We start from the raw sequence: 27,500 nt of genomic DNA on the forward strand, positions 1-27,500 counted from the left end.
TATTTTAATCTGGACTATAACGTGCCATAGATATAGTTTGAAAATGTTTAGATTTTTTATTGTTAATTCACACTTTACATCAGGGCTTCATTTTTAACATTAGTTCATTCATTGGTTAACATAAACTGCCAATGATAAATTTTTCTGAACATTCATTAATCTTAGGTATTCCAATATTTAATAACACGTTGTTAAAATGTAAAATTGCAGCTGTATTATGTAATGAGCTAACATGAACTATGACTTGAATTTTTTTTTTTAACAAAGATTAATAACTTCTGTAGCAAATGTAGCTATTGTGAATGTTAATGGTTAACTAATGAGATTGTAAAGTGATACCTATGGGTCTTTAAAGTTTTTTTGCACTTTAATCTGTGCAAAACTTTTAACTTTATATATTTTTCTTTATTGTTTTATTTTTTTTAAATGTTCAGTTATTTTTGTTATTAGAAAAAAGTTATTTAACCTATTATATTATATTATACTATATTTTGAGCACTTTTTTAAACAAAATTTTATTACCGTGATAATATCATTTACCGTGATAAAAGCATGAGCAATTAATCACAACAGGAAAATTTGATACTGGCATATCCCTAGTGGTGACCCTATATAATGGCCATTTTATTAATAAAAGTGCATGGTGTCATATCTCTGACTGTCATTAAGTGTTATGTTAGGTCAGATTTGTTACTTTCAATCGTATAAATCAAAAAGCAAAAAATAAATACATAAATAAATAAATAAAAGTGCAGGGCAGTGCTGACAACAAGCTTCTGTGTTCCTGTTTTCTGTGAGTGCACAGCGCAATCTGCAATCTTCTCTCTCTCTCTCTCTCTCTCTCTCTGTGCTGCTTTTTGTGTTCCTGCTTTCCTTCTGTTATATTTGTGCCCTTGTACTAATGATCCACAACCCTCTGCTTGCTCGCAGCACCTGGATTTACTCGTGAGTATTTGTGCTCTGCTGCGGTTCTGCTCATCTTTTTAGACACCTCTCGTCTAGTTCCACTCGTCTCTCTAGAAAGCTGTTCCTCTTCATAGACACCTGTCTTTCGTAATTGCCCGTCTAGTTTTATCTGGTTGACTGATTTTCTTTCTCTCTTTTCTGGTGATTGTTTCAGCTCTGTATAGTATTGTTCTTGTACATAAATGAGTCATTCTTGTAAACTTGAGTCAGTGGCAGTGTTTTCACGCTGATGGCATCACCATGTGAATCAGACTTATGGGAAGTTCTCATTTTCTTGAAAGTAAAAAAGGGGTTTAAACGTGGTGTTTTTGCCAATAGACTGTGTTTTGGCAAGCCTGACTCACTCCCTGCATCAGATTAAACAAGATTTAAAGATGCGGGACTAATGCTTTATTACATTGTTTCCAGTTTATTTCAGTGGCCTGTCTGTAGATTAATATAATTTGTGCCATCTGCTAAACATGCCACTGGGCCAAGTCCTGTAGTTCAATTACCTTTGCCTTTTTCAAACTTTGATTGATGCACTACTCTTCCTGCTTTGTCTTTTTATGTAATTTAACTTCGTTTATGTTGCTTCTGTTCATGCTTACCATTTCTGAAAGTAAACACTGCCTCTCATCATTTTCAATTATGCATTACAAGTTCTAAAGTAGTTGTTTAAGTATAGAGTAATACAAATATGAGAGTAAAAAAAAAAAAGTCTCTTATGCTCATCAAGGCTGCATTTATTTGATCACAAAAAGGAAAGAAAACCGTAATCTTGCAAAATGTTTTTTAAAACATAAAATAATAGTTTCTATTTCAATATCCTTTAAAATATTATTTATTTATGTGATGCAAAGCTGAATTTCCATCAGCCATTACTCAGTATGAAGTGTCACATGATCCTTAAGAAATCATTATAATATGCTGATTTATTATTAGAATTATCAGTCCTGGCAACAGTTGTGCTCCCAGATATTTTTTTTTTGAAATTGCAATATTTTTTTCAGGATTCTTTGATGAATAAAACTGTAAAAAGAACAGCATTTATCATTTCTAATAAATATAAATCTTTGCTATCACTCCTTAACAATTCAACACATCCTTGCTGAATAAAAGTTTAAATTAAAAAAATAGAAAGAAAGAATAAAAATTTACTGAACCCAAACTTTTGAACTGTAGTGTATATTGTTAGAAAAGATTTATATTTGAAAGAAATGCTCTTCTTTTTAACATTTTATTCATCAAAGAATCCTGAAAAAAGTATCACACGTTCCAAAAAACTATTGTAGCACAACAGTTTCAACCCTGATAATAAATCAGCATATTAGAATGATTTCTGAACAATATATTTTTTGATCAAATAAAAGCAGCCTTGATGAGCAGAAGAAACTCCTGTAAAAAACATTAAAAACCATTCTGATCCCAAACGTTTAATTGGTAGTGTATATGTCACTGTACAACTGTACGGTTTTAGATGTACATATTTTATTACTCATTAGTGCCAGTCTGCTTGATCTGGGTCTCCGGTTAACCTCTCTGTCTTTATTATTAGGGTTCCTTTCATCTCTTTTCATTTTAATGTTTGAATATCTAGAAGTTGCATGTAATCTGAGCGATGCAGGAATGTTTGGATCCTAGTTCTGATTGAGGTTTACTACTAGTATCCAGTTATTTAATGGTTTGTTTGTCTTTCCATCTATAGAATTGCAAGACCAGGTGTTGCGTGTTTTCAAGGCGGACCAGCAAAGTCGTTACTTACTGATCAATAAGGACACCACAGCAAGAGAAGCAGCCAATCAGGCAATGCGAGAGTTTGGCTTGACGGCGAGTCCTGAAGCCTATTCGCTCTGCGAGGTGTCAGTCACTCAGGAGGGAGTAATCAAACAGAGACGGCTGCCTGATCAGCTCTCTAAACTGGCCGACAGGATACAGCTGAGTGCCAGGTTTGGTCTTGAGCTCAATTTAAGAAATTAATTTTTTGACTTCGTTTCATACGTGAAGATCTGCTTCTCTGTCAGGTACTATCTGAAGAGCAACATGGAGACCGAGACGCTGTGTTCAGATGTGGAGGCCCAGGAGATGCAGCGGGAGTCTGTGGTCCCTCTGTTGTCCTTGAGCTCTATGGAAATAGCCAATCAGCTGTCAGCGCGCAACTATCTGCGCTTCTCTGGCATTGAACCAACGGATTACATCACTGACCTCTTCAAGCTCCGCCCACAAGAGCCTCCCACCAACCTGCGCAACTTTGAGGATCTTGTGAACCAGGAGACCTTCTGGGTCGCCACAGAGGTAGTACAGGAAGCCAACCTGGCCAAAAGAGTGAAGATCATCAAGCACTTTATAAAGATTGCCCTTCACTGCCGTGACTGCAAGAACTTCAACTCTATGTTTGCCATAATCAGGTAGAGTTTGTGTGTCTGTTAGTGTTATCATGATTCCTTTATTATGTTTCACAGTGTAACACCAAGTAGTGTTGTGATTCCAGTCGTGTTGTTTGGCTGCATCATCATTGCTGGGGCTTCAGTTTACATTGCCATGCCCATTTAGATAATAATAATAATGATAATAAATGTTTTCTTATATGTTATTGTTGTTGATGTGGAAAATTTAAATTATTTATATTAATTAATTTTAAAACAAATTAAATATGAATATTAAACTAATACTATTAAATCATTATTAATTATTTATTTAAATATTTATTTATTATAACAATAAATTTTATGGTATGATGCCAAGTAGTGTTGCGATTGTTTGGATGTATTATTATTATTATTATTGCTGGGGCTTAAGTTTACATTGTCAAGGCTATTTACACTGTAATAATAATAATAATTACTGTTTTATCATATGTTATTGATGTGAAAAATAAAAAATATTAATATTTAATTATGTATATATATATATATATATATATATATATAAATAAATAATAATATTAAATCATTATTAATTATTTATTTATATATATATATATATATATATATATATATATATATATAAATATATATAAATAATAATATTAAATCATTATTAATTATTTATATATAGATATGTATGTATTATAAAAATTATTGCTGGGGCTTTATTTTACATTGTCAAGACCATTTACACACCAATAATAATACAAATAATAGTTACTGTCTTATCATATGTTATTGATGTGGAAATTTTAAAATATTAATATTTAATTGTTTATATATATATATATATATATATATATATATCTTCTTCTTCGTCCTAGCGTTTGTCCCGCGCAGGTGCAGGGTCCGCTTTTTGGCAGGCCGCTCTCCATTTATTCCGGTCTGTAGTGTCCTCCGGGGCGACTTGCACGTCCTTCATATCTTGCTTGATCCGGTCCATCCATCTCATCTTTGGGCGGCCACGTGGCCGGTTACCGGGTGGGTCAAGGCGCATAGCTGTCTTCGCCACTGAATTCTCATGGCTGCGTGTTACATGGCCGTACCAGCGAAGACGAGCCTCAAGCATCTTCTCCGTAATCGGCGCTATTCCCATCCGCTTCCTGACGTCGATGTTCATGACGTGGTCTAGCCTTGTCAGCCCGAGTGACCAGCGGAGCATACGCATTTCCATGGCGTGTAGAAGCTGGCCATGTTTGGCAGTCGCTGGCCAACATTCAGCTCCATACAGGGCGTACAATGATCTTATAGATTTTGGACTTTAGGCGGATGGGCATTCGGCGATCGTATAGCACTCCCGTGACTTGGCGCCACTTTGACCAGGCGGCACTCACACGTGCGCGGACATCTGGGAGGGTGTCACCGTTCGATGAGAGTATTGATCCGAGATACTTGAAGTGTTGAACTTTCTTTAAATCCGTTCCGTCAATGCAAATGCTACCATCAGTCTGGGGGCCACACTCCAGGTACTCCGTCTTTGTGAGGTTGAGTCGCAAGCCATTTGCATCCAGGCGATCTTTCCACTGCTGCCCTTGGTCTTGGAGGTCTTGCCGCTCCCTGTCGGCAAGGAACACATCATCAGCATAGAGTAAGGACCATGGATGGGGCGTCTGGAGGTCCTGTGTCACTGTGTCCATGCATGTGATGAAAAGCAAGGGCGAAAGAGCCGATCCTTGGTGGACTCCTACATTGATGTTAAAAGGAGGTGATATCCCAGCTGTGCATCGAACCACGCTCCTGACGTCTTGGTATAAGAGTTGCACCCAGCTGATGTAGGTTTCGGGTACGTGGTGACGTCGGAGGGAGGCCCAGATGAGGTCATGGGGAATGCGGTCGAAAGCCTTCTCCAGATCCAGAAAGACCATGCGGACTGGCTTGTTCTTTTCCCGGTGTTTTTCCATCAGTAGGCGGGCAGCGTGGATGGCGTCTGTGGTCCCTTGTCCTTTGACGAAGCCGCATTGATTTTGGCTGATTTTAATAATGCTGCGGAGGCGGCTGTCCAGGATGCGTTCAAAAATCTTCATGGAGTGGGATAGGAGTCGAATCGGCCGATAGTTCTTACATTCAGCAACGTCCCCCTTGCCCTTCCAGATCGGCACCGTGGTACTGATCGTCCAAGCGTGTGGGACTTTGCCCTCAATAATGATCTTGTTGAATAAGGTGGAAAGGACCTCGGCTCCTCTGTGCCCCATCAACTTCCAGGCTTCAGCAGGAATGTCGTCTGGGCCGGTGGCTTTGCCATTCTTCATCCTCTTCACGGCCTTCGTGACTTCAGAGATGGTGACTGGCGGTACAGGTCCAAGGGTGGGATCCAGGCTGTGGATAGGCGGATGCGGGAACTCTTCATTTGAGATGGCTGCGAAGTACTCGCTCCAGCGGGTGAGTATGGCACACGGGTCTCGCAGGGCTTGCCCATCGGCGTTCTTGATGTGCATGACTCGACCAATGGCTTGGGTCGCTTGGTGGCGGGAGTTAGCAATGCGGTAAATCATCTTTTCTCCCTCAGGTGTGCCTAGCCTCTCGTATAGATCGTCATAGTGCACGGCTTTCGCCTTGGCCACTGCCCGTTTTGCGGCTGATTTAAGTGCCCGATAGTGTTGGAAATCATCATCCAGCCGTGTGCGGTGCCAGGTCATGAACGCCAGTTTCTTTGCCTTGATTGCCTCTTGGACGTCCTCACTCCACCACCAGACTTGCTTGTCCATAAATCGCCGTCCTGGCTTCGTCGAGCCAAGGGCACCGGTGGCAGCATCACCAATGCTGGAGGAGATATCGTCCCAGATTTTTTCAACTGATTGGTCGAAATTGATATCCAGTGCTTGGAGGGCCATCTCAAGCTGCTGCTTTTGTTTGTTCAATTTCCACCACTTGACCCGCTCAGGCCCAGTGATTCTCGGTCTGGGTTGTCGCTGCAGATTAAGTTGGAAGTCGAGGACGAGTGGCCGGTGTTGGGGGCCGATATTCTCTGAGGGGATCACCTTGGCGTCGAGCGCCAATTTCAGGTCACCGCGTCGGATCATCCAGTAGTCAATCTGGGTTCTGTGGCCGCCACTGGTGTAGGTGGCCAGGTGGCTCGATCTCTTTTTGAAGAAGGTGTTGACGACGACGAGGTCATGGGCTTCGGCGCAATCCAAGATGCGGGCTCCCTCGTCGTTGCGTGTACCTAGCCCCTGTCCTCCATGGACTTGGTCATATCCTCCACAATCTTCGCCAACATGGCCATTTAGGTCTCTTCCGACCAGGATGTGTTCGTCTGTGGTGATTATCTGTAGGTGAGCACCGAGGGTTTCCCAAAACTCATCCTTCTCTTGCTCGGTGCAGCCGACTTGAGGGGCGTAGCATGAGATGACTCTGAGGGTGGTTGGGCCGGAAACAATCTTAATCGAGATTAGGCGGTCAGAGATGTTTTCGACTTCGACAATGCTGTCTCGTAGTTGTTGACAGACGACCACGCCAACTCCATTTCGGCTCGACGTGACACCATGATAGATGAGTTTGTACCCTTCTCCAATGTCTCTTGCCTTGCTCCCTTTCCACTTGGTCTCTTGGATACACGCGATGTCGATGCGTCTGGTCTTGAGAGTATCAGCCAATTCACGGCTACGGCCAGTGAGGGTTCCGATGTTAAGTGTGGCTAATCGGATTCGGTGGACTCTCTTCTTTAGCCTGCCCCGTCCTTGAGCAGGTAGCCCTCGTCCATTTCTCACACCATCCGGGTGTAGATGACGCGCGTCGCCTAGGGGGAACGCCCTAGCTTTATCGGTTTCTTGATTTGCTGCTGCCATTTGATGCGACCAAGGAGACCCAGCCGATGTGTCGCCTCATCTGTCGCTGTATATATATATATATATATATATAATATTACAATAAAATATTAAATAATTATCCATTATTAATAAATTTTATGTATTATAAAAATTGTTTCATGGTATGATGCAAAGTAGTGTTGTGATGCCAATTATATTGTTTGGATGTATTATTATTATTATTATTATTATTATTATTATTATTATTATTATTATTATTATTGCTGGGGCTTTAGTTTACATCGTCAAGACCATTTACACACCAATAATAATAATGTTGTTGATAATAATAATAATAATTGTTGTGGAAATAGGGATGTAATCCTTTTTAAATGTGTGCTTCTCACCATACAAACATGACAATGTGCTTTTGTTCCTTGCATAATTTGTCAAGTTTGTTCCTGTTAATGCTTGGAATTGTCCTTTTCTCTTCACTATGTGGTCTCCTAAATGCATCTCTTTTGCAGTGGGTTCAATCTAGCACCTGTCTCTCGGCTGCGATCCACATGGGAACGGTTGCCTGGAAAATATGAGAAGCTTTTGGCAGAATTACAAGACGTTTTTGACCCTTCTCGCAACATGGCCAAATACCGCAACCTCCTCAACAAACACAACTTGCAGCCACCCGTCATCCCTCTGTTTCCTGTCATTAAGAAAGACCTCACTTTCCTCCACGAGGGTGACTTGCCCCTTTCTCTGTCCTTGTTGCCTCATAATTTTACATTTGGTTTGAAAGTGAAATAGGAATCTGTTAAACGTGCGTGTGCTTATAGGGAACAACTCCAAGGTGGACGGTCTGGTGAATTTTGAGAAGCTGAGGATGATTGCACGAGAGATCAGACACGTGGTTCGAATGGCTTCCATCACCATGGACCCTGCATTGCTTTTTAAGACCAGGTACACCTACAAAGTGTAAAATAATTCAGCAAATATATTTCATACACATGAACTGACAACATCAATAAAACCTTGAGATAAAAGCATAGTTACACAGTCACACAAGCTTAACTTACTCTTACTGCGTCACTGCCTGTACAGGAAATGCAACCTTATTAGTGGCCAATTCGAAATGCACTACACGGGCAAGTGCATGCATCACAAATAGTGCTCCACACAGTGACATAATATACATGCATAATGCATTTTCTTTATTGAACTGAAAGCAAGCTAGTCTCTTGCACAGTGTGGTGTGTATCCATCGCTGTTGAGTTTCTGCTCTCAGTCATTTGTGTGCTTGGTGTCTTACTGGACTTCTTGTTTTGCTCTGTGGGCTTCACTATCTAAGCACTAGTGTGTTTTTGTCTCTTACTCAGTCTCTTAATTTTCTTGTTCTTTGGCTCTTCGTGGCTCTCTGTTTTAGGAAGAAAAAGTGGAGAAGTCTTGGGTAAGTGGGTCTGCTACTGTCTTTCTCTCTTTCACTTTTTCCGTTAACTGTCATGTACTAAACCACACTAACATTTCCTTTGGTAGTCGAAGTTGTTTAAGTTGCACAGCGTAAGTGAAATCACATCTTTGACTTCCTTCTCCTAAATTCTCATTGTCGTCTTCTAGAAAGGCATGAATAGTTGTTATGAATGTTTTCTACATGGTTGGATAAATGTGTGTTTGCTAAAGAAGGAACAGGCATAGAGTAATTTGCATTAATGAAAACTTCAATATAAAAAAAAAAAATGAACACATCTGCAGCTTGAATAAAAAAATGAAAATTATAAAAATTATATGCATAAAATGGGGTATTAAAGAATAGGCAGTTCTGCCAGCACAGTGGTTGGCAATAAAAAAAATAAAAATATATATAATAATAGTTTACCAAAACCTTGGTAAATAATTTGATTTGTTGTTTTATTAGCTGACTGCTAAGTTGCAGAATGAGTACCTGATTTCTGATCTCTACTTTCCAGAAACGTAGATTAGTTCATTATCTTGTAGATGTCTTAAACAGTCACTCATCTCAATTCCTTTCTTTCTGCATGTTAAAAGTGGCTATGTTAGTTCCCCAGCATAATTCTGATTTTACATAGTTGTCCTGCGAACTTGTTCAACAATGACCTGTTGCCTTAAGGGTTCACGGTTTCTTTCGTTCTGATGTGTGTACTAGGTCTCTAAGTCAGGTGAGCAGCTCTTCTCTCTCTGACATCGGAACGATGGGCGGGAAGAGGAAGGGGAGGCGGAGCTCTTTTCTCAGCACTAAGAAGCTGTACGAGGTGGAGATGATGAGCAGACGCGTTCGGCAGTACCTGGACACACACACACACGAGAGTGATGAGGACAAGCTCCACAAACTCTCTCTGCAGTGTGAGCCTGCCAACAGCTCCAGTGAGTCACACACACATTTGTAGAAGACTCTCACCTTGCCTTTTTATTTTCATTGATTGAAATGTGATAACATCAATAGCATTTGATTATCAATGGCTAGTTGTCTTTTTAGGTTCTCATTTGCCATCTTGAGATTTCCCTAGGAAACAATACTGTTCCAAGTTTTACTATTTTATTGTTTCTTTATGAAGTATGACATGCTCAGTACAAAGTATCACGGCCACATATTTTGTATATCATGAAAAAAAATGTAAAAAAAAAAACTTAAACAAGCTTATCTGGTATTACTCGTGCATAAAAATTACATGGCACATGTAATACATAATACTGAGTAAATAACAGTTTGACCTAAAAGTAAGTTGTCCAAAACTTCAGAAGTGTCCGTTGTATGAATTTTGTCCCACAATGCTCTGGAATGTTCCGGAAAGCACTAGAATATTACAGAATGTCACTAAAGCAATAAGTCCCAAGAAGCTGTCGTTTACAGTGAATTTATAACAGCTAAGGGGCGTTGTTATAAATTCACTGTAAACCATGGCTGCACAGGGCTTATTGCTTTTATAAAACAGTATTCTTCCACCAAACAATGTAGTTCCTCAGAATCAGTTGTGGTTGCAACAAAGTGGTTGCCGATCAACACACAAACGTAAACAAAGGTGTATGTTTGTAGAGTAATTTAAAAACTTAAAATAGCTTCAGATGTGGCTCAGCCAATCAGAATCCAGGACCGGAACTATCTGTTTTATCCACCTTTTTCCTGACACAAAAATGGGTGCCGCCATTTGTAAATTCCATGGGTCTAGGTCTCATTTGTGTCCAGCTATTTTTAGATGTACAAAACAGTTTGTTTTGCTGTTTGATATTGACAATTGATGTGTCCTATCATATTATTTAAATCTGTTATCTTAATTAAGAACACACTGGTTTGTACTGCAAACAGTTTTACCGTTTACAACGTACTGCACGTTGTTATTTTCCTCGTTAATTACCTATAGTGCTAATGAAAGCGGATATCTCACCCATAGGCAAACATCCATGTTGAGGAAAAAAGTGGATAAAGAAACTTCTATAATTCTTCCATCCTCGCAAAATATTTAAAACAACACGCAAAAATAGTACAACAACTTAACTTAACTAAACCATTGTTTCGTCCACGATAAATATCGGCCGATAATTAATACGCATCTCATCAATAAAGCCAGTTCTCTAATCATTTATCAATGGCTGTGTGTAGTAACAGCTGCTCTATGTGAAATCATGCACCTGATGGAATTTACCGCTGATCAGAGAACCGGCTTTACAGCCGAGATCTGCATTAATTATCGGCCGATATTTATCCTGCACCCTTAATTAATAATAGAAGTTCTAAAGATTTACCTGATTGAAGGATTCTCCAAAATATTGATGCTACATTAAAATAATATAATAAGAATTAGCAACACAGAATTACAAAAGAACCACCCATTTTTGTTACGTTGTGTTACTCTTTGCATTTATTTAGTTCATTGTTACACATAATGGTTATAGTTGAATGTGTTGACTTGTGGTTTCAGTGCTGAAGAACTCTGGCGAGAGGAAGCGAGTGGATGTATCTCCTGTCGGTCAGAGAAGCACCACTCCACAGCAAACAAATGGAAATCATGGACGCAGGAAATCTCTTGGCAAAGAGTTACCGCCATTTGGTAAGAGCTATACCTTTCCGAATGATCTGCTGGTGACTCATAAGTCTTGTTTGTAGTGAGATGAGGTTTTTATGTCTGTAGGTGCCCAGTCTCCTCAGTCTCTCCATAAGATCTTGTCTCTCTCAGAAGAGGGGCGGGATAGACACCGAAAGCCGCCTGAGGACAGCCGGTCTCTGCTCTCCTCTCCACGCACCTCACCTCGCAGCACACCTAGAAAAGGTATCTACTGATCATGTCTAATTGAAGAATATTGGGTAGCACTCTGTTTTTACTATACAAACTAGGTTCTAAACCCGAATGTAACCTAACCTTAACCGTATTAATCCAAGTTGTTTCTTAAATATCAATTAATATTGAAATTGATATCTGTGTGTAATAATGTTGAGTTTTTGATGCAGTGATTGCCGTTTCTGTTTACTGTTTTAAGGTAACTGCATTGTCTGTTTTAAAATGGTATGTCGGTGACGTTTTTGTTAACTTAGCATATAATATGTAAATATTGTACCAAGTTAATATCGGCTGATCATGTTGACATGAAATTGTTAAATTCTGTTTGGGGCATCTATAGTATGTCAGTAATGTAGTTTTAATTTTTTTTTTATGTTTTTTATTTAAATTGATTTACTTATGATCATCGTATCTCAAATTTAATATGGCATTATTTAACAAGTAATCTCATTTTATTTGATTATTATGCAAAACGAAATCGTTATACATGCATATTTATAATAGAGTTTGTTTGTGTTTTGTAATGAGTGATGTTTAATTTCCAAGAAATGCGTATTGTAAAGGGGTCATAAGATGCGATTTTAAATTTTTCCTTTCTCTTTGGAGTGATACAAGCTCTTGGTGCATGAAGAAGATCTGTAAAGTTGCAAAGACTAAAGTCTCAAATCCAAAGAGATATTTTTTATCAAAGTTAAGACTTTGCCACGCCCCCTAAAATGCCTGGTTTAAACACGCCCCACATATCTACATCACTATGTGGAAATATTTGCATTATGAAGGACATTATTAACTGTCTTTACATTTATTTTGAAAGCTGAAGCTCGCGATTATGAAAAGGGGCGTTACATTTCCGACCAGTGCTTGTGGTGTTCGGCCAATCACAATGCACTGAGTCAGTTGGCCAATCAGAGCAGACTGTGCTTGTCGGAAGGAGGGACTTTGTAGTAAATGATGCGTTTGAGAGAGGCGGGGCATAGAGGATCTACAATAATGTACAGTATTTGAAAAATAATGTGTTTTTTGAACATTAAAGCATGTCAACATATTAGGTTACACCAAATACACAAAATAATGATGTTTAAAGAAGCATAATATGACCCCTTTACTACATTTGTGTTTTTACACATTTGTTGAATGAAATTTTAGAAATTGAAAACCAATTAATCACGAATCAGATCAGTTCAAAATTAATTCTTATTCAAATTTTTAAAGAGTTAGACATTTTCAGAAGTATTTAATAGTTTGGTCATTTATACTTGTGTTTCTCATAGGCCCACGGTTAGTGGTGAGTGATGCACCGGATAAGTTGAGTTTGTTAAGCTCCTCCTCCTCTGACCTCATCATGGTTGATGACCACACGCACGCTCAACCCCATACGCTTACACACCCACTCAGCATGCGCAGGGGTGAACCCGATCAGATAAGCCTGGGGTAAGGGCTTTTATATACATAGAAAAAGTATATAACAAAGTGAATACAATTGGTCTCGTACTTTATTTCTGTATTTCTTTCTCTCAGATCCTACTCCTTGACTCAGGATCAGTGTGACCGTGCATCGCTGGACGCAGCAGACAGCGGCCGTGGAAGCTGGACGTCCTGCTCCAGTGGTTCACATGACAACATCCAGAGCATTCCACAGCGTGTGGGTTATTATGACAACCGCAGCTGGGAGACGCTGTCAGATGGGATGGGACGGAGTCACATGACCACACCCACCGGTCACTGGGGCGATGAATTGGAAGGAGACACGGGAACGATAAAACGCAGAGGTGGAAAAGACGAGACTCCAAACACAAACAAGAACGCTGTGAGTCGGAGAGAGGGCCGTTTTAGAGAGCCGCCGCCCACACCACCTGGTTATACTGCGCTGTCATTGGCTGAGGCAGACAGCCACAGTCATGCGCATGGGCGACGCCCACCAGACTACACAGCGGCTCTGCAGAGATCTCGATTCCTTAAAAGGTCATGTGATCCTCCTCCACACCCATCCAGTAGACTGCCAGCATACAACCACTGCCAGTCACCAGCACGACCACAACCTGATGGTGAGTATTTGATAACAAAAAAATTAGTAAGTGTTCCTGTGGCTCAGTGGTAGAGCATTGCATCAGCAGCGCAAAAGGTTGTGGGTTTGATTCCCAGGGAACACATGTTAAATACACTGTAAGTCTGTATATTGTATATTGTATATTGTTTTTTTTAATATTTTTTTTTAAAGGCAAGATCATTTTTAGCTTATTTTTAAAAGTAAAAATTTATTTAATTTAAATTGTAATGTCAATTGTTTTGTGTTTTATGGTTTTAATTTAAGTTTTGGTTTAAATATATTAACAATAATAATTTTCTGGAAATAAGCTGAGGTCTTTTTTTGTCTTTTTTCCTCTACAGAGAACGAGCAAATATCTGCAGTTTAATAAGAGACCCTTCATATATCTCTGTCCCAAAGTTTGACAACATCCATTTGACAGCTGATATGTAAACGTGGTCATGGACTGAACTACAGCAATGCATCTTGGACTTTCATGAGATCACTGTAAAAGAGGAGAGGAGACGAGAAAAATGTTGGCACTTTTAACACAAGTTCTTCAAATAGACTACTGCATAATAAAATCAAACTCATAGAGAGATGAGAGTTGTTACACGTGATGCAAAATCAGTGTTACAAAACCAAGGAAAACAGTATTATTCCATTTTGAAGTTTTAATCACGTGTTACAGAAACTGTGTTGTGTGTGTGAGAGGGAGTGCTGAAATCAATCACAGAAAGAGATGAAGAGCGAAAGAAAAGACTGACTCCTCTCACCAACCTCAGATGTCTTCTCTGCGCTGACATCAGTGTTTAATGTTACTCAACATACCTTTTCTTATCTGATCATGTTCTTAAAACTTTCCAGATGTGCTCACAAGTTTCAGTTTGAAAATATTTTATGTTTTGTATTTTTATTTAATTTTATCTGTCAGTACCGTTGTCTTCAGTTATTTCAGTGTATGGCACAAATCATGAATTGTTGCGCACATTTTCAGAAGCAAGAGATTGTAGTCAAGAATATATAAATTATAGTTGTTACGTAGATGATAAGTGGTTGAAATGGTCAGTAAACAGTATATTTTGCTTAAAATGTCGTGCTTTTGTGATAGCTCAAATGTATCCCTTATAGCTCCTGTGTTTCTACCCAGACAGATCTAGAAGAATCACATGTATCTCTACGTCTTTTACAAAGACAACCGGCAAAGTCTGTAGCTACTTTTGTATTTTTAATATAGCTATTGTAAATATTGGTTATATTTTGTTAAAGATTTCAGAGACCTATTCTGTTTATTAGACGCAATTCTCCAACAAATGACTGAGGGAAAATAAACAGTAGCAAAGAAATCTCATGTCTCATTTCTCCATTTTTGTTACTTTGGATGCTTGATTAATGTTGCATTTCAGATGAACCTCCTCAATGTTTTCTGATTGGCAAACAAGTTTGATCTTCTCTGCCAGTGTTGAGCGTGTTGGGACATCTTATGCATGGTAGTTGAAATTTAATGCCCTATATTATAATTGGTGACGTCACACTTGTTTAATGAACAAGGTTTTTTTTTTTTTTTTTGCAATAACAGTGAGATGTTTAATAGTTGTTGTTTTTTTTCATTTGCTTTTTTGTAATCAAGACTTTAACATATGTCCCTATGCAGAAATACATTTTCAAAAATATTGAGAAATATTACAAAAGTAAAAACTGTGACCATTTTCCTATCTATCCTTCATTAATATTTTTATTATTACTATTTTTTTTAAGTATATGGTTTGAGGGTGGCACTGATAAAGCTATTGACAAAAGTTTTTTTTTATGTATATAACTTTCTTTTAATACAATATTAGGGTCAGACATTTTTTAAAGATTATTTTAATTTCAAATAAATGCTGTTATTATACTGAAAAAAATAAATGATAATCAAAAAATACAAATTATAATCAGAAATGTTTCTTGAGCAGCAAATCAGCATTTCAGAATGATTTCTGAAGATCATGTGACACTGAAGACTGGAGTAATGATGCTGAAAATTCAGCTTTGCATCACAGAAATACATTACATTTTAAATTGTATAAAATAGAAAACAGTTATTTTAATATGTAATATTTCGCAATGTTTCTGTTATTACTGTTTTTTATCATTATTATTAAATGCAGGCTTGCTGAGTATAATACACTTCTATCAAAACCAATAAACAAATCTTACTCATCCTAATGCATAATAATAATAATGATGAGTCAAATGAAAGAATTAGAAACAGTATGTCCTCCTCTTTAAGACATTGACTCGTCGTTCAGTCTTCCAGCAGGAGGGGGCGCTGCAGGAACGCGCGTGTGTTTGTGTTTCCCCGAAGGAGAGTCATCCTTTGCTTCACTGCTGCTGTTGTTGTGTGTGTGCGTGTGAGCTGTAGCGTCTCAGCCTCTGGATGTGTCCTGTCTTCACCCACACAACGGACCTGTCTGTCGCTTATTATACGGGCACCTCAGTTACACTGACAGCGTTTTTTGAGGCCGATTGACTTTTTGTTTTTCATTAGCGGAGCTGGACCCGCACACCAGGACTCGGTTCGGCTCGGCTCGGTTCGGCGGACGGGACACAGCGGGGATTTAAACGACAGAGTCCGACCAGAGATGAAGAGACGCAGACTGATGTGAACAGAACCAGCGCTATGGAAATACATCCACTGTAAGTGTGTGTTTGTGTGTGTGTGTGTGTGTGTGTGTGTGTGTGTGTGTGTGTGTGTGTGTGTGTGTGTGTGTGTGTGTGTGTGTGTGTTAGAGAGAGCGAGAGAGAGAGAGATTGAGTTCACACTACTGTAATGTCAATACAGAGTAAATCTGTTCAGCCATAAGATCACATGACATCTCTCTGTCTTTGTCCACACACCTCCAACACTCTTTATGTCACATGTTTAGGATTGATAATTGCCATATATGTTCACTTCTTGTGTAATGATACTGCACTGGTTTGGGTGGTTTATAAGGACACAATTTTGTATAATGACATGAGTATGACACAGGTGTAACGATATGAAGGTGGTTTATGAGGACACTTCCTGTGTCCCTGAAATACAAAAGGCCTAAAAACATATAACATGTTTTTTTTTTTTTATCTAAAAATGCACAAAGTTTTCTGTGAGGGGTAGGTTTATGTGTAGGGTGATTAAAAAATACCGTTTGTACAGTATAAAAACCATTACGTCTGTGGAGAGTCTCTCGGGTAATCACTAATACCAATGTGTGTGTGTGTGTGTGTTTCAGATGCACAAAGCTTTGCCATCATAAAGCTGTGGAGATGAAGGATGACGTGTGTGAGAAACAGAGTGCGGTCACCATCAATCCACGTCACATGAGGAAAGCCTTCAGGATCATGAACGAACTGCGCAGGTGTGTGTGTGTGTGTGTGAGAGATACTGGTAGAACTCATGCAGTGCCTCTTAATAACACTGCTTTTTATGTGTGTGCTCTTAAATAGATACTTAACCTAAAGATAAAAATTCTGTCATTAGGTTCATCTGTGGAAGATGTTGGCAGAATGACAGCTCATTCCGCCAGTATTCACTTTTATTGTATAAAAAAAAAAAAAAGATGCAATGAAAGTGAGTGGTGACTGAGGTTAACCATTCTGCCTAATATCCCAAAAAACAGAAAAATCTACAGAATAATTCACACAATTTTGGAATTACACGAGGATGAGAAAACAAAGCCAGAATTTTCTTTTTTGAGTGAATTATGACTGTTCTTTGGAGGAGTGTGTGTTAAAATGTTATTTGTTGTTGTAACTTAGTTATATTAATACTGCTGCCACAGACTTTCTATTTCTAAACTTTCTATTTATCAAAGAAAATCACATTTTCCACAAAATATGAAGCATCAACTGTTAATAAACAATTAAAAAACGATTTCTGAAGATCATGTGACACTGAAGATTGGAGGAATAATGATGAAAATACAGCTTTTAGCAAAAGAATAAATTACATTATATAATTTTAATTTATTAATATGTTAAAATAATAAATCTTCTTTTTAAATTGTATTAATATTTGACAATGTTTCTGTTTTCTCTCTGCAGTCAGAGTGTGTTGTGTGATGTCACCATCGTCGCGGAGGATGTGGAGATTGCTGCTCATCGAGTCGTCTTAGCTTCGGGGTGTCCGTACTTCCACGCTATGTTTACAGGTGAGGACACACACATTCACAAATTTAACACATTCTTGTTGAATAAAAGTTTTAATTTCTTTAAAAAAAAAAAAAAAAAAATGTACTGACCCCAAACTTTTGAACTGTAGTGTATATTGTTAGGAAATATATCTGTTTTAAATAAATGCTCTTCTTTTTAACTTTTTATTCAAAGAATCCTGAAAAAAGTATCACAGGTTGCAAAAAAATATTAAGCAGCACAACAATGTCCAGCGCTGATAATAAATCAGCATATTAAAATGATTTCTGAAGATCATGTGACACTGAAGACTGGAGGAATGATGCTGAAAATACAGCTTTGCATCTCAGAAATAAATTAGATTTTAATGTATTTTAAAATAAAAAAACATTATTTTACATCATAATACTTCACAATATTACATTTTTCCTGTATTTTTCATCAAATAAATTCCGCCTTGATGTGCAGAAGAAACTCCTGTAAAAATATATTAAAAATCCTTCTGATCCCAAACATTTGACCACTAGTGTGTGGTTGTGTGTGTGTGTGTAAATATATAATATATATTTATTTATTTATTTATTTATTTTTTATTTAAATAAATAAATTGTTTATACTGTATGATGTTCAACATGAAATATTTGTGTTTGTAGGAGAGATGACCGAGAGCCGTCAGAAGAAGGTTCGAATCAAAGAGATTGACGGCTGGACTCTGAGAATGCTGATCGACTATGTTTACACTGCTGAGATCCAAGTAACAGAGGACAATGTGCAGGTAACCGTGTGTGCTATCAAAACATGGCCTAAACACAGTTGACTCAATCTGTGCTCTTTTTATGTCATGTTCTTTGGTATTACCAAAGAGCACAGAAAATCACGTCCAGGAAGTGTGCGTGTGTGCATGTGTTGTGTGGGTGGGTGTCAGTAGCGCCTGCACAGTTGACTAGACGGAGGGTGTTTAAATTAGGACACATTTTTTTTAGGAATTCAAACTTTGATGCAAAGCTTAACAGTAAGACTGACTCTGGACTAGATGACTGCCAGAAGAAATTCAACTTGATATACTTTTAACTTAATGCAACATTTAGTGACGTGAGATGCTTAACCCTCCGGTGTTCAGGTGGCGTTCAAAAATGACCTTTTTATTTTAAGAAAAGAATGTGCTATATTTAATTTTGATATTGTTTTTTATTCGATATTTTGCATTTCTAGGAGTTTTTATGGTACTAAATATAATACTTCTGACATAGTTATGATCTGTTAACTAGTTTTAAAATGAAATTTCCATCTTAAACTGTCCCAAATCTTGAATGCTTTGGGGCACAGACTTAAGTTTGGTCTCTTTTTAGATAAAACACTAGGCATATTACTGCTGAAGTGGAAAAAAAAAGTTATAGAAGTTTCAATTAATTATTATGAAAAATGCATATAAATACTATTTTAAAAATGTGTATGAAATATCTATTTACCAAAACACTTTCTACTCTAAAACATCAAGAAAATCAATATCTATATAATAAATCTAAACAAATTTTAGGTTGAGCACCAAATGTTTCTACTAGAGGAAATTCACCTTTGACCGGAAACAATACAAGTGTGACCATTTTTTCAGGAGCATTTAATCTTTTCAAATCCTGTCCATAGTGTGTGTGTGTGTGTGTGTGTGTGTGTGTGTGTGTGTGTGTGTGTGTGTGTGTGTGTGTGTGTGTGTGTGTGTGTGTGTGCGTGTGCGTGCGAGTGCGTTCAATTAGCAAGAAAAAAAAAAAAACAAATCTGTCCAAAATGACCAAACACCACCAGAGGGTTAAAAAAACATCTTCCTTAAAGTCAAGAAACGACATTTGCATTTTATGTATGTAAACATATGTTTTTTTTTGAGTGAAACAGGATGTTCAATGAGAAAAAAATGGTTAAAACATTTTTTTTTTATGTTTTAAACAGTTTAGGAACATTAAAAAAAATCCTTAATGCATGTAAAATTCTTGCCAGGAAAAGGAAAAATAAAACAGACAAATTTCTCGAAGGGCTCTTTTGAGGTCTTTTCTCTGCGTGGGTGCGTGGGTGTGTGTGTGTGTGTGTGTGTGTGTTTAGGTGCTCTTGCCTGCCGCTGGTCTGCTGCAGCTACAGGAAGTTAAAAAGGCCTGCTGCGAGTTTCTCATAACTCAACTTCACCCAACCAACTGCCTCGGTATCTGCGCCTTCGCTGATTTGCACGCCTGCACGGAGCTGCTCAATCTCGCCAACACGTACGCTGGTATGTGTCCTTCCATGAAAGAGAAACTCAAGCATGAAATTCACACACACACGATAGTCACAATAGTGCTGTTTCTGATCAGATGCGTGTCCGTAACTCTGTGTGATTCAATTCAATTCAATTCAAGTTTATTTGTATAGCGCTTTTTACAATACAAATCGTTACAAAGCAACTTTACAGAAAATTATGTTTCTAGAATATTTAGTAGTAGCTAGTAATTTGTGCACGTTTGACAGGATTTTAGAAAAAAAAAAAAAAATAATAATAATACAAGACGTAGTCAGCTAGACGATGAATTATCAATATTATTAATTAATAGTTATTATATGATGCAGTCACACATGTAGCAATAATTGTTAGTTCTGTTTGTTGATTCAAGGTTAGCATCATCTGGGGATCTCTGAGGGTCAGCATCATCTCTTCTCGGGTGTTCTGGATCCTAGGAACTACCAAAAGTCCAGCGTTTTGTGACCTTAGGGTGCGTGATGGGTTGTAGCGTGGTAGAAGGCTAGTTAGGTACGCAGGAGCTAAACCATTTAGGGCCTTATAGGTAAGTAATGATAATTTGTAACTGATACGGAACTTAATAGGTAGCCAGTGCAGAGACTGTAAAATTGGGGTAATATGATCATATTTTCTTGACCTCGTAAGGACTCTAGCTGCTGCATTTTGGACTACCTGTAGCTTGTTTATTGACGAAGCAGGACAACCACCTAGAAGTGCATTACAATAGTACAGTCTAGAGGTCATAAATGCATGAACTAGCTTTTCTGCATCAGAAACCGATAACATGTTTCGTTGCTTGGCAATGTTTCTAAGATGGAAGAATGCAGTTTTTGTAACGTTGGAAATATGATTTTCAAAAGACAAATTGCTGTCTAATATAACCCAGATTTCTGACTGTAGAGGAAGTAACAGTACATCCATCTAGTTGCAGATTGTAATCTACAAGATTCTGTGTAGTGTTTTTTGGTCCAATAATTAATATCTCTGTCTTATCTGAATTTAATTGGAGAAAAAAATTATTTGTCATCCAATCTTTTACATTTTTAACACACTCTGTTAGCTTAGATAATTGGGAAGTTTCATTTGGTCTCGTTGAGATATATAGCTGAGTATCATCAGCATAACAGTGGAAGCTAATTCCGTATTTTCTAATAATATTACCAAGGGGCAACATGTCTATTGAAAATAGAAGGGGACCTAGGACGGATCCTTGTGGCACTCCATATTTTACTGATGATAAATGAGATGACATCCCATTTAAGTAAACAAAATGGTAGCGATCGGACAGGTAGGATCTAAACCATCTTAGAGCCTGCCCTTGAATACCTGTATAGTTTTGTAATCGATCTATGAGTATGTCATGATCTATGGTGTCGAACGCAGCACTAAGATCAAGTAAGACTAGAAATGAGATGCAGCCTTGATCTGACGCAAGGAGCAGGTCATTTGTAATTTTAACAAGTGCAGTTTCTGTGCTATCGGGGGTCCTAAAACATGACTGAAATTCTTCATACAGATCATTTTTATGCAGGAAGGTGCTTTATTGAGCAGACTAAAATTTTAGACATATATGGAAGATTTGAAATAGGCCTATAATTTGCCAGTACACTAGGATCTAGTTTTGGTTTCTTAATAAGAGGCTTAATAACCGCCAGCTTGAATGGTTTTGGGACGTGACCTAAAGATAACGACGAGTTAATGATATTGAGAAGCGGTTCTTCGGCTACAGGTAACAGCTCTTTTAGTAATTTAGTGGGTACAGGATCTAATAAACATGTTGTTGGTTTAGATACAGTGATAAGTTTACTTAGCTCTTCCTGTCCTATATTTGTAAAGCACTGCAGTTTATCTTTGGGTGCGATGGATGAAACTGAAGTGTTAGACGCTGTAGAATCTACATTCGCTATTGTATTTCTAATGTTATCTATTTTATCAGTGAAGAAATTCATAAAGTCATTACTATTTAATGTTGGTGGAATATTTGAATCAGGTGGCGTCTGGTCATTTGTTAATTTAGCCACTGTGCTAAATAAAAACCTTGGATTGTTTTGGTTATTTTCAATGAGTTTGTGTATATGCTCTGCTCTAGCAGTTTTTAGAGCCTGTCTATAGCTGGACATACTGTATTTTCATGCAATTCTAAAAACTTCCAAGTTAGTTTTTCTCCATTTGCGTTCAAGACTACGAGTTACTTTCTTGAGAGAGTGAGTATTACTTTTATACCATGGCACAGTAAGTTTTTCTCTAACCTTTTTCAATTTGATGGGGCAACAGCTTCTAATGTATTAGAGAAAATAGTGTCCATGTTGTCAGTAATTTCGTCTAATTCATGTGTATTTTTGGGTACAAATAGCAGTTGAGATAGATCAGGCAGGTTATTTGCGAATCTGTCTTTGGTGGCTGGAACAATAGTTCTGCCCAGACGGTAACGCTGAGACATATAGTTAATATCAGTGATACGCAGCATGCACGATACAAGGAAATGGTCTGTAACATCATCACTTTGAGGTACGATATCTATAGCAGTAAGATCGAGTCCATGCGATATAATTAAATCTAGTGTATGATTAAAATGATGAGTGGGCCCGGTGACATTTCGCTTGACTCCAAAGGAGTTTATTAGGTCAGTAAACGCAAGTCCTAATGTATCTCGATCTCTTTCCCACTCACAGAGCAACACTTCTCAGAGGTTGTGCAGAGTGAGGAGTTTCTCAATCTGGGCATGGAGCAGGTGTGCAGCCTCATAGCAAGCGACAAACTGACCATTGCATCAGAAGAAAAGGTTTGATCACAGCCATGACAGAGCTCTGATTTCATCCTGTACTGACACGCATCTCTGAAACATCTCCAGGATCAGATTTTAGGGAGAATGCGTTTCATTTCTTGACTACATGCATTCAAATTTGACCAAATGCTAATTTAAATAAAATCCTGTAGAGGAGCCCTGCAGACTTTAATGACTGTTTGTCAAGGTCTATAATTCTCTTAAAAGTTTTGAAAATTTAATTAACTAATCCAGAAACTGAATCTATTTTTGTTAATTGAAATAAAGCTGAAATAAGATAAAATATCAATTTTAGATTTTCTTAAATACCTAAATTGGTAGCTTCTTGAAATACATTTTTGAATGTAGTTGAAGCACTAAAATTACTACCTGGAAATAAATAAAAACTACAGCTGAATGTAAAAATAATGGAAATTTGTGAATTTAACATAAAAAGTATATTAAAAAAAAAAGTAATATGTAAAAAATATATTTAAAAAAAACAAACGCTAATAAAAATGACAAAAGCGTGTAACTTAATAGAATAAAAAACAACAAAATTACTAAAAAGTAAACTAAAATTAAAATGAAAACAGAAAATGTTTAATTTTTTTTTAACATTAATAAAAACTATAATAGCATATAAATAATTATTAAATAACACTGCTCCCCAAAGACATCATACAAATTTATAAATTTGTAGTAAAAGATATGGATTCAGGGTGTAAGGAAATATGATATTGATTTTTACTTGATAGTTACTTCAGATTATGTTTTTCGAAACGATATATTTCTAAAATGATATTTAAACTTATTAAAAAAAATTATAGTTTAAAAAGGAAAAACATGAGACGAACATGAACATTTATTGTGGATGCCTAGTCATTTGTCTGTGCAGCGGATGATTGACAGATGAGTGGGCGGTGCTTTGATATTGTCCAGGATGCATTAGTAATTATGCTACAAATGCGATGTGGTCACATGCACACTGTCTCTGTGTTGCTGACACGTGTATCTCACGCTGATTGAATGAGATGAGAGGTGTATCAGTTCTCCCTGTGTGTGTGTTCACAGGTGTTTGAAGCGGTCATAGCGTGGGTCACACATGACACAGATGTGCGTCAGGAACACATGGCTCATCTGATGGAATATGTTCGCTTGCCCCTTCTTTCCAGAGAATACCTCGTACAGGTGTGTGTGTGTGTGTGTTAGTCAATATGTGCTTTGATGTTCTTTAATTGTAACTTAATTTCATGTGTGTGTACATAGAGGGTGGAAGAGGAAAGTTTAGTGAAGAACAGCAGTGCCTGTAAAGACTACCTAATTGAAGCCATGAAGTTCCACCTTCTGCCGGCCGAGCAGCGCTCCATGATGAAGACCATCCGCACTAGAGTGAGAACACCTGTCAGCTACCCTAAGGTCAGTCTTCATTATAGGCATTTTTAGTTATTCATTCACTTCTGTGAAGTGCAGAAGTCAGGGAATGTGTTCTGTACAAACTCTTGTCATATCTGAACATCTGGTCCACGACTCTGATTTAATTTAGTCAATATGTTTGATATTAAGACTGGTAATTGAATTTTTTATCAGGTTTTAACCAGTTTGATACCATGTCAATATGATTTGTACAATATGATTTGTTAAAATAGTTATAAATATTCTAATTGATAGTGACGCTTATATTAAATAAATCTGCCTGAAGAAACCGTAGGAAAAGTTTTAGGTCATTGTTTCTCAACAAGGGCTCTCAGGAAACTGAGGGCTAAATTATTTAAAATAAAACATTTTAATTCACCTCTTCAACAACTGTTATATTAATAATAATAAAAAAAACATTCAGTTTATTAATAAAAAAGTATATATATGTAAAGCATATAAATGATACTAAAATTACACAGCTCCCCAAAAAAGGCATGCTGTTTATGAAAAGTATATATGCTACATTCATTTTACTCGATTATGACATGGGTTATTATATTTAAAATGTTTAAAAAAATGCATAGTTAAAAATGTATTAATGCAAACAATGTTTCTAAAAACATGGCACATGTTATAAAACGCATTAACAAAATAATTAAATCTAGATTTAATTTTTTTTACCCGTGTGCGCTAAAGGTGCGAAAAATAAACAAATAATTCAAATAAATATTAAAAACTTAATCACAATAAAAAAAAAAGTATAATAGCATATAATTAATACTAAAATGACTGCTCTACCAAAAGTGCATTCAGTTTATGAATGTATAATGTTTACAATTTAAAAATTTTTATATACTCTATTATTTTCACATTCACAATGTAGTTTACACATTACATTTCTAGAGTTATTATATTTAAACTTTTTTTAAATTTTCTTTTAATAAAAAAAAACAAATCAAGAAAACATGGCACGTTTTTCTATATGCATGGCACGTTTTAAAGGGATAATTAAAACAGCATTTAAAAAAAAAAAAGGTTTGCGAGCCAGTGTTCTAGAGGTGTTTGATTGGAAGGTTTTCCCGTGTGTGTGTGTGTGTGTGTGTGTGTGTGTTTAAGGTGATGATGGTGGTGGGGGGACAGGCTCCAAAAGCCATCCGCAGTGTGGAGTGCTATGATTTTGAGGAGGAGAGATGGTTTCAAGTGGCAGAATTGCCCTCCAGACGCTGTCGAGCAGGTATCACTCACATGATCTCACATTCAGCAGCTCTCCAGCTTACTTCACTTCATCCCTCCAGCACTGACTTGACCGCTTACTGAAATTACTGTTCCTGCAAAAAAGATAGAGTTCATTAAACACAAGAGATTTGCTTTTAATAGCAATTGAAACATTTATCCATCAAAAATGCATTAAATTGACCTAAAGTTCCACATTATATTGATAAGAGAGTCCTGCTATTAAATAAAGGCTCAGTCTCAACAAACATATTAAGTGTTTCCAACACTGATAAAAATCAGAAATGCTTCTTGAGCAGCAAATCAGCATTTCAGAATGATTTCTGAAGATCATGTGACACTGGAGACTGGAGTAATGATGCTGAAAATACAGCTTTGTATTTCACAGTATTACAGTTTTTACCGTATTTTTAATCAAAAAAAGCAGCTTTCACAACATTAAAAAAGACCTTACCAGCTTCCGACTTTTGAACAGTAGTGTATATTGTGACTTTAAATGGGAAAAGTTCTTATAGTGAAAACCGCCATTATTAAATTTTAGACATGCTGTTGTGACATTATCTATTTCAGCACAATTATGAAATACAAAATAACAAATGAACCATTGTTTTGTAGATAATAAATGATAAAAGACATGTGACAACTTGCCCCAATACAGATACAATACTTGTTTACTCAACAGCTGATACAAAAATGATTCTGAAAATGATGTGATGATTCTGCTTCTTAATATCGTAAGTTTGAAAGATAAAGTTTACAAAAAGAATGTTTTTGTGTATGTGTAGGTGTGGTGTACGTGGGTGGTGTTGTGTATGCTGTCGGAGGGTTTAATGGGTCGTTGCGAGTGAGGACGGTGGACGCGTACGACCCGATCAGAGATGAGTGGTGTTGTGTCAGCAGCATGCAGGACCGGAGGTCAACTCTAGGGTCCACTGTCCTCAACGGACTGCTTTATGCTGTTGGGGGCTTCGATGGGAGCACAGGTAATACAAGCACTATAAACTCATTTATCTTGCATCACATATGCTTTTATGATGTTGCTGCAGCATTTGTTTACTGATATGCTGGATATGGTTACAGCGATCATCAGACTGAGATGATGAACATCCACGTTTGTGACTAATATGATGATGATGATGATGTTGGTTTGCAGGTTTAGCTACTGTAGAGGTATATAACGCTAAGGCCAATGAGTGGTTCCATGTCAGTCCCATGAACACGCGGCGCAGCAGTGTTGGAGTCGGCGTTGTTGGAGGTTTGTGACTGCCATCTATATATGAACAGCCACAGCCAAGAGACATACATGACTGTTCTGCTTTTGTTTGCATTCTGATACTAATGAGTTTAAAAAAAATGGCCTAAACAAAGGGTCTTCAGACAAGAAACCCCATTATGTATTGTACAAAATTACATTAAGAAGAACATTGGCATATTAGTGTATTTGTATATTTTGTTTGGATTCTGCTTAGTGCTTACATTGTAAAGCTATATTAATATAATAAGGATAATTATATAATTGAAAAAAATGCAGTTCTTTTAAACTTTTTATTCTCGAAGAATCCTGAAGAAGAATGTGTCAGAGATTCCACAAAAATATGAAGCAGCTCAACTGTTTATAATCAGAAATGTTTCTTGAGCAGCATATCAGAATGATTTCTGAAGATCATGTGACACTGAAGACTGGAGGAATGATGCTGAAAATTCAGCTGCACATCACAGGAAGAAAATACATTTGAAAACATTTATTTTAAATTGTGATCATATTTCACAATATTATGGTTTTACTGTATTTTTGATCAAATGAGTGCATCTTTGGTGTGCATAATACATTTAAAAAAGAATAATAATAAAACATCTTACCAACCCAAACTGTTAGTTTTAGGTGTACATTATTAATATATTATTAAACACATAAAATTTGTATTTTTATACATTTAAATTTGTGATTGAAAATGAAACATTACATGAACTTTAGCTTTATAATGATAGCTTTGTAGTTATCATAATATTTATTTATTTTTATTAATTGTTCATATTTTTTTATTCTAAAATATTTTAAAAATTATTTATATATATATATATATATATATATATATATATATATATATATATATATATATATATATATGTATATATATATTTTTTTTTTATATCAAACAGCTGATTTCAACTGATATCAAACTGTTTCCTGTAGGTCTGCTTTATGCAGTGGGAGGGTATGATGGAGCAACTCGTCAGTGTTT

At 37.0% G+C, this 27,500-nt stretch overlaps 2 protein-coding genes across 6 annotated transcripts in view; both read left to right on the forward strand.

Moving 5' to 3' along the window:
- LOC132142205 (rap guanine nucleotide exchange factor 2-like) overlaps nucleotides 1-14,775 on the forward strand; it is a 37,213-nt gene extending 22,438 nt beyond the window's left edge. Inside the window, exons 19-30 of one of the 5 annotated variants that reach the window (XM_059551881.1) lie at nucleotides 931-945; nucleotides 2,654-2,894; nucleotides 2,970-3,353; nucleotides 7,645-7,856; nucleotides 7,951-8,074; nucleotides 8,538-8,561; nucleotides 9,276-9,493; nucleotides 11,047-11,175; nucleotides 11,257-11,394; nucleotides 12,675-12,834; nucleotides 12,922-13,448; nucleotides 13,792-14,775. In XM_059551881.1, coding sequence (XP_059407864.1) covers nucleotides 931-945; nucleotides 2,654-2,894; nucleotides 2,970-3,353; nucleotides 7,645-7,856; nucleotides 7,951-8,074; nucleotides 8,538-8,561; nucleotides 9,276-9,493; nucleotides 11,047-11,175; nucleotides 11,257-11,394; nucleotides 12,675-12,834; nucleotides 12,922-13,448; nucleotides 13,792-13,817 — 2,198 coding nt within the window. In that variant the 3' untranslated portion in view covers nucleotides 13,818-14,775. The remainder of the gene's footprint in view (nucleotides 1-930; nucleotides 946-2,653; nucleotides 2,895-2,969; nucleotides 3,354-7,644; nucleotides 7,857-7,950; nucleotides 8,075-8,537; nucleotides 8,562-9,275; nucleotides 9,494-11,046; nucleotides 11,176-11,256; nucleotides 11,395-12,674; nucleotides 12,835-12,921; nucleotides 13,449-13,791) is intronic. The other 4 variants (XM_059551885.1, XM_059551883.1, XM_059551882.1 and 1 more) reach the window with 4 other exon arrangements.
- A 1,189-nt stretch (nucleotides 14,776-15,964) lies between these two features.
- Nucleotides 15,965-27,500, forward strand: part of LOC132142207 (kelch-like protein 2) — a 12,851-nt gene continuing 1,315 nt past the window's right edge. The window contains exons 1-12 of the mRNA XM_059551886.1: nucleotides 15,965-16,108; nucleotides 16,684-16,809; nucleotides 17,495-17,601; nucleotides 18,235-18,356; nucleotides 19,673-19,835; nucleotides 22,514-22,623; nucleotides 23,680-23,796; nucleotides 23,875-24,024; nucleotides 25,141-25,258; nucleotides 26,043-26,240; nucleotides 26,411-26,512; nucleotides 27,452-27,500. The exon at nucleotides 27,452-27,500 is cut by the window's right edge and continues 80 nt beyond it. Coding sequence (XP_059407869.1) covers nucleotides 16,092-16,108; nucleotides 16,684-16,809; nucleotides 17,495-17,601; nucleotides 18,235-18,356; nucleotides 19,673-19,835; nucleotides 22,514-22,623; nucleotides 23,680-23,796; nucleotides 23,875-24,024; nucleotides 25,141-25,258; nucleotides 26,043-26,240; nucleotides 26,411-26,512; nucleotides 27,452-27,500 — 1,379 coding nt within the window. The 5' untranslated portion in view covers nucleotides 15,965-16,091. The remainder of the gene's footprint in view (nucleotides 16,109-16,683; nucleotides 16,810-17,494; nucleotides 17,602-18,234; nucleotides 18,357-19,672; nucleotides 19,836-22,513; nucleotides 22,624-23,679; nucleotides 23,797-23,874; nucleotides 24,025-25,140; nucleotides 25,259-26,042; nucleotides 26,241-26,410; nucleotides 26,513-27,451) is intronic.

This window comes from Carassius carassius, chromosome 6, assembly GCF_963082965.1.
Source record: "Carassius carassius chromosome 6, fCarCar2.1, whole genome shotgun sequence".
In the NCBI taxonomy this organism is placed as follows: domain Eukaryota; kingdom Metazoa; phylum Chordata; class Actinopteri; order Cypriniformes; family Cyprinidae; genus Carassius; species Carassius carassius.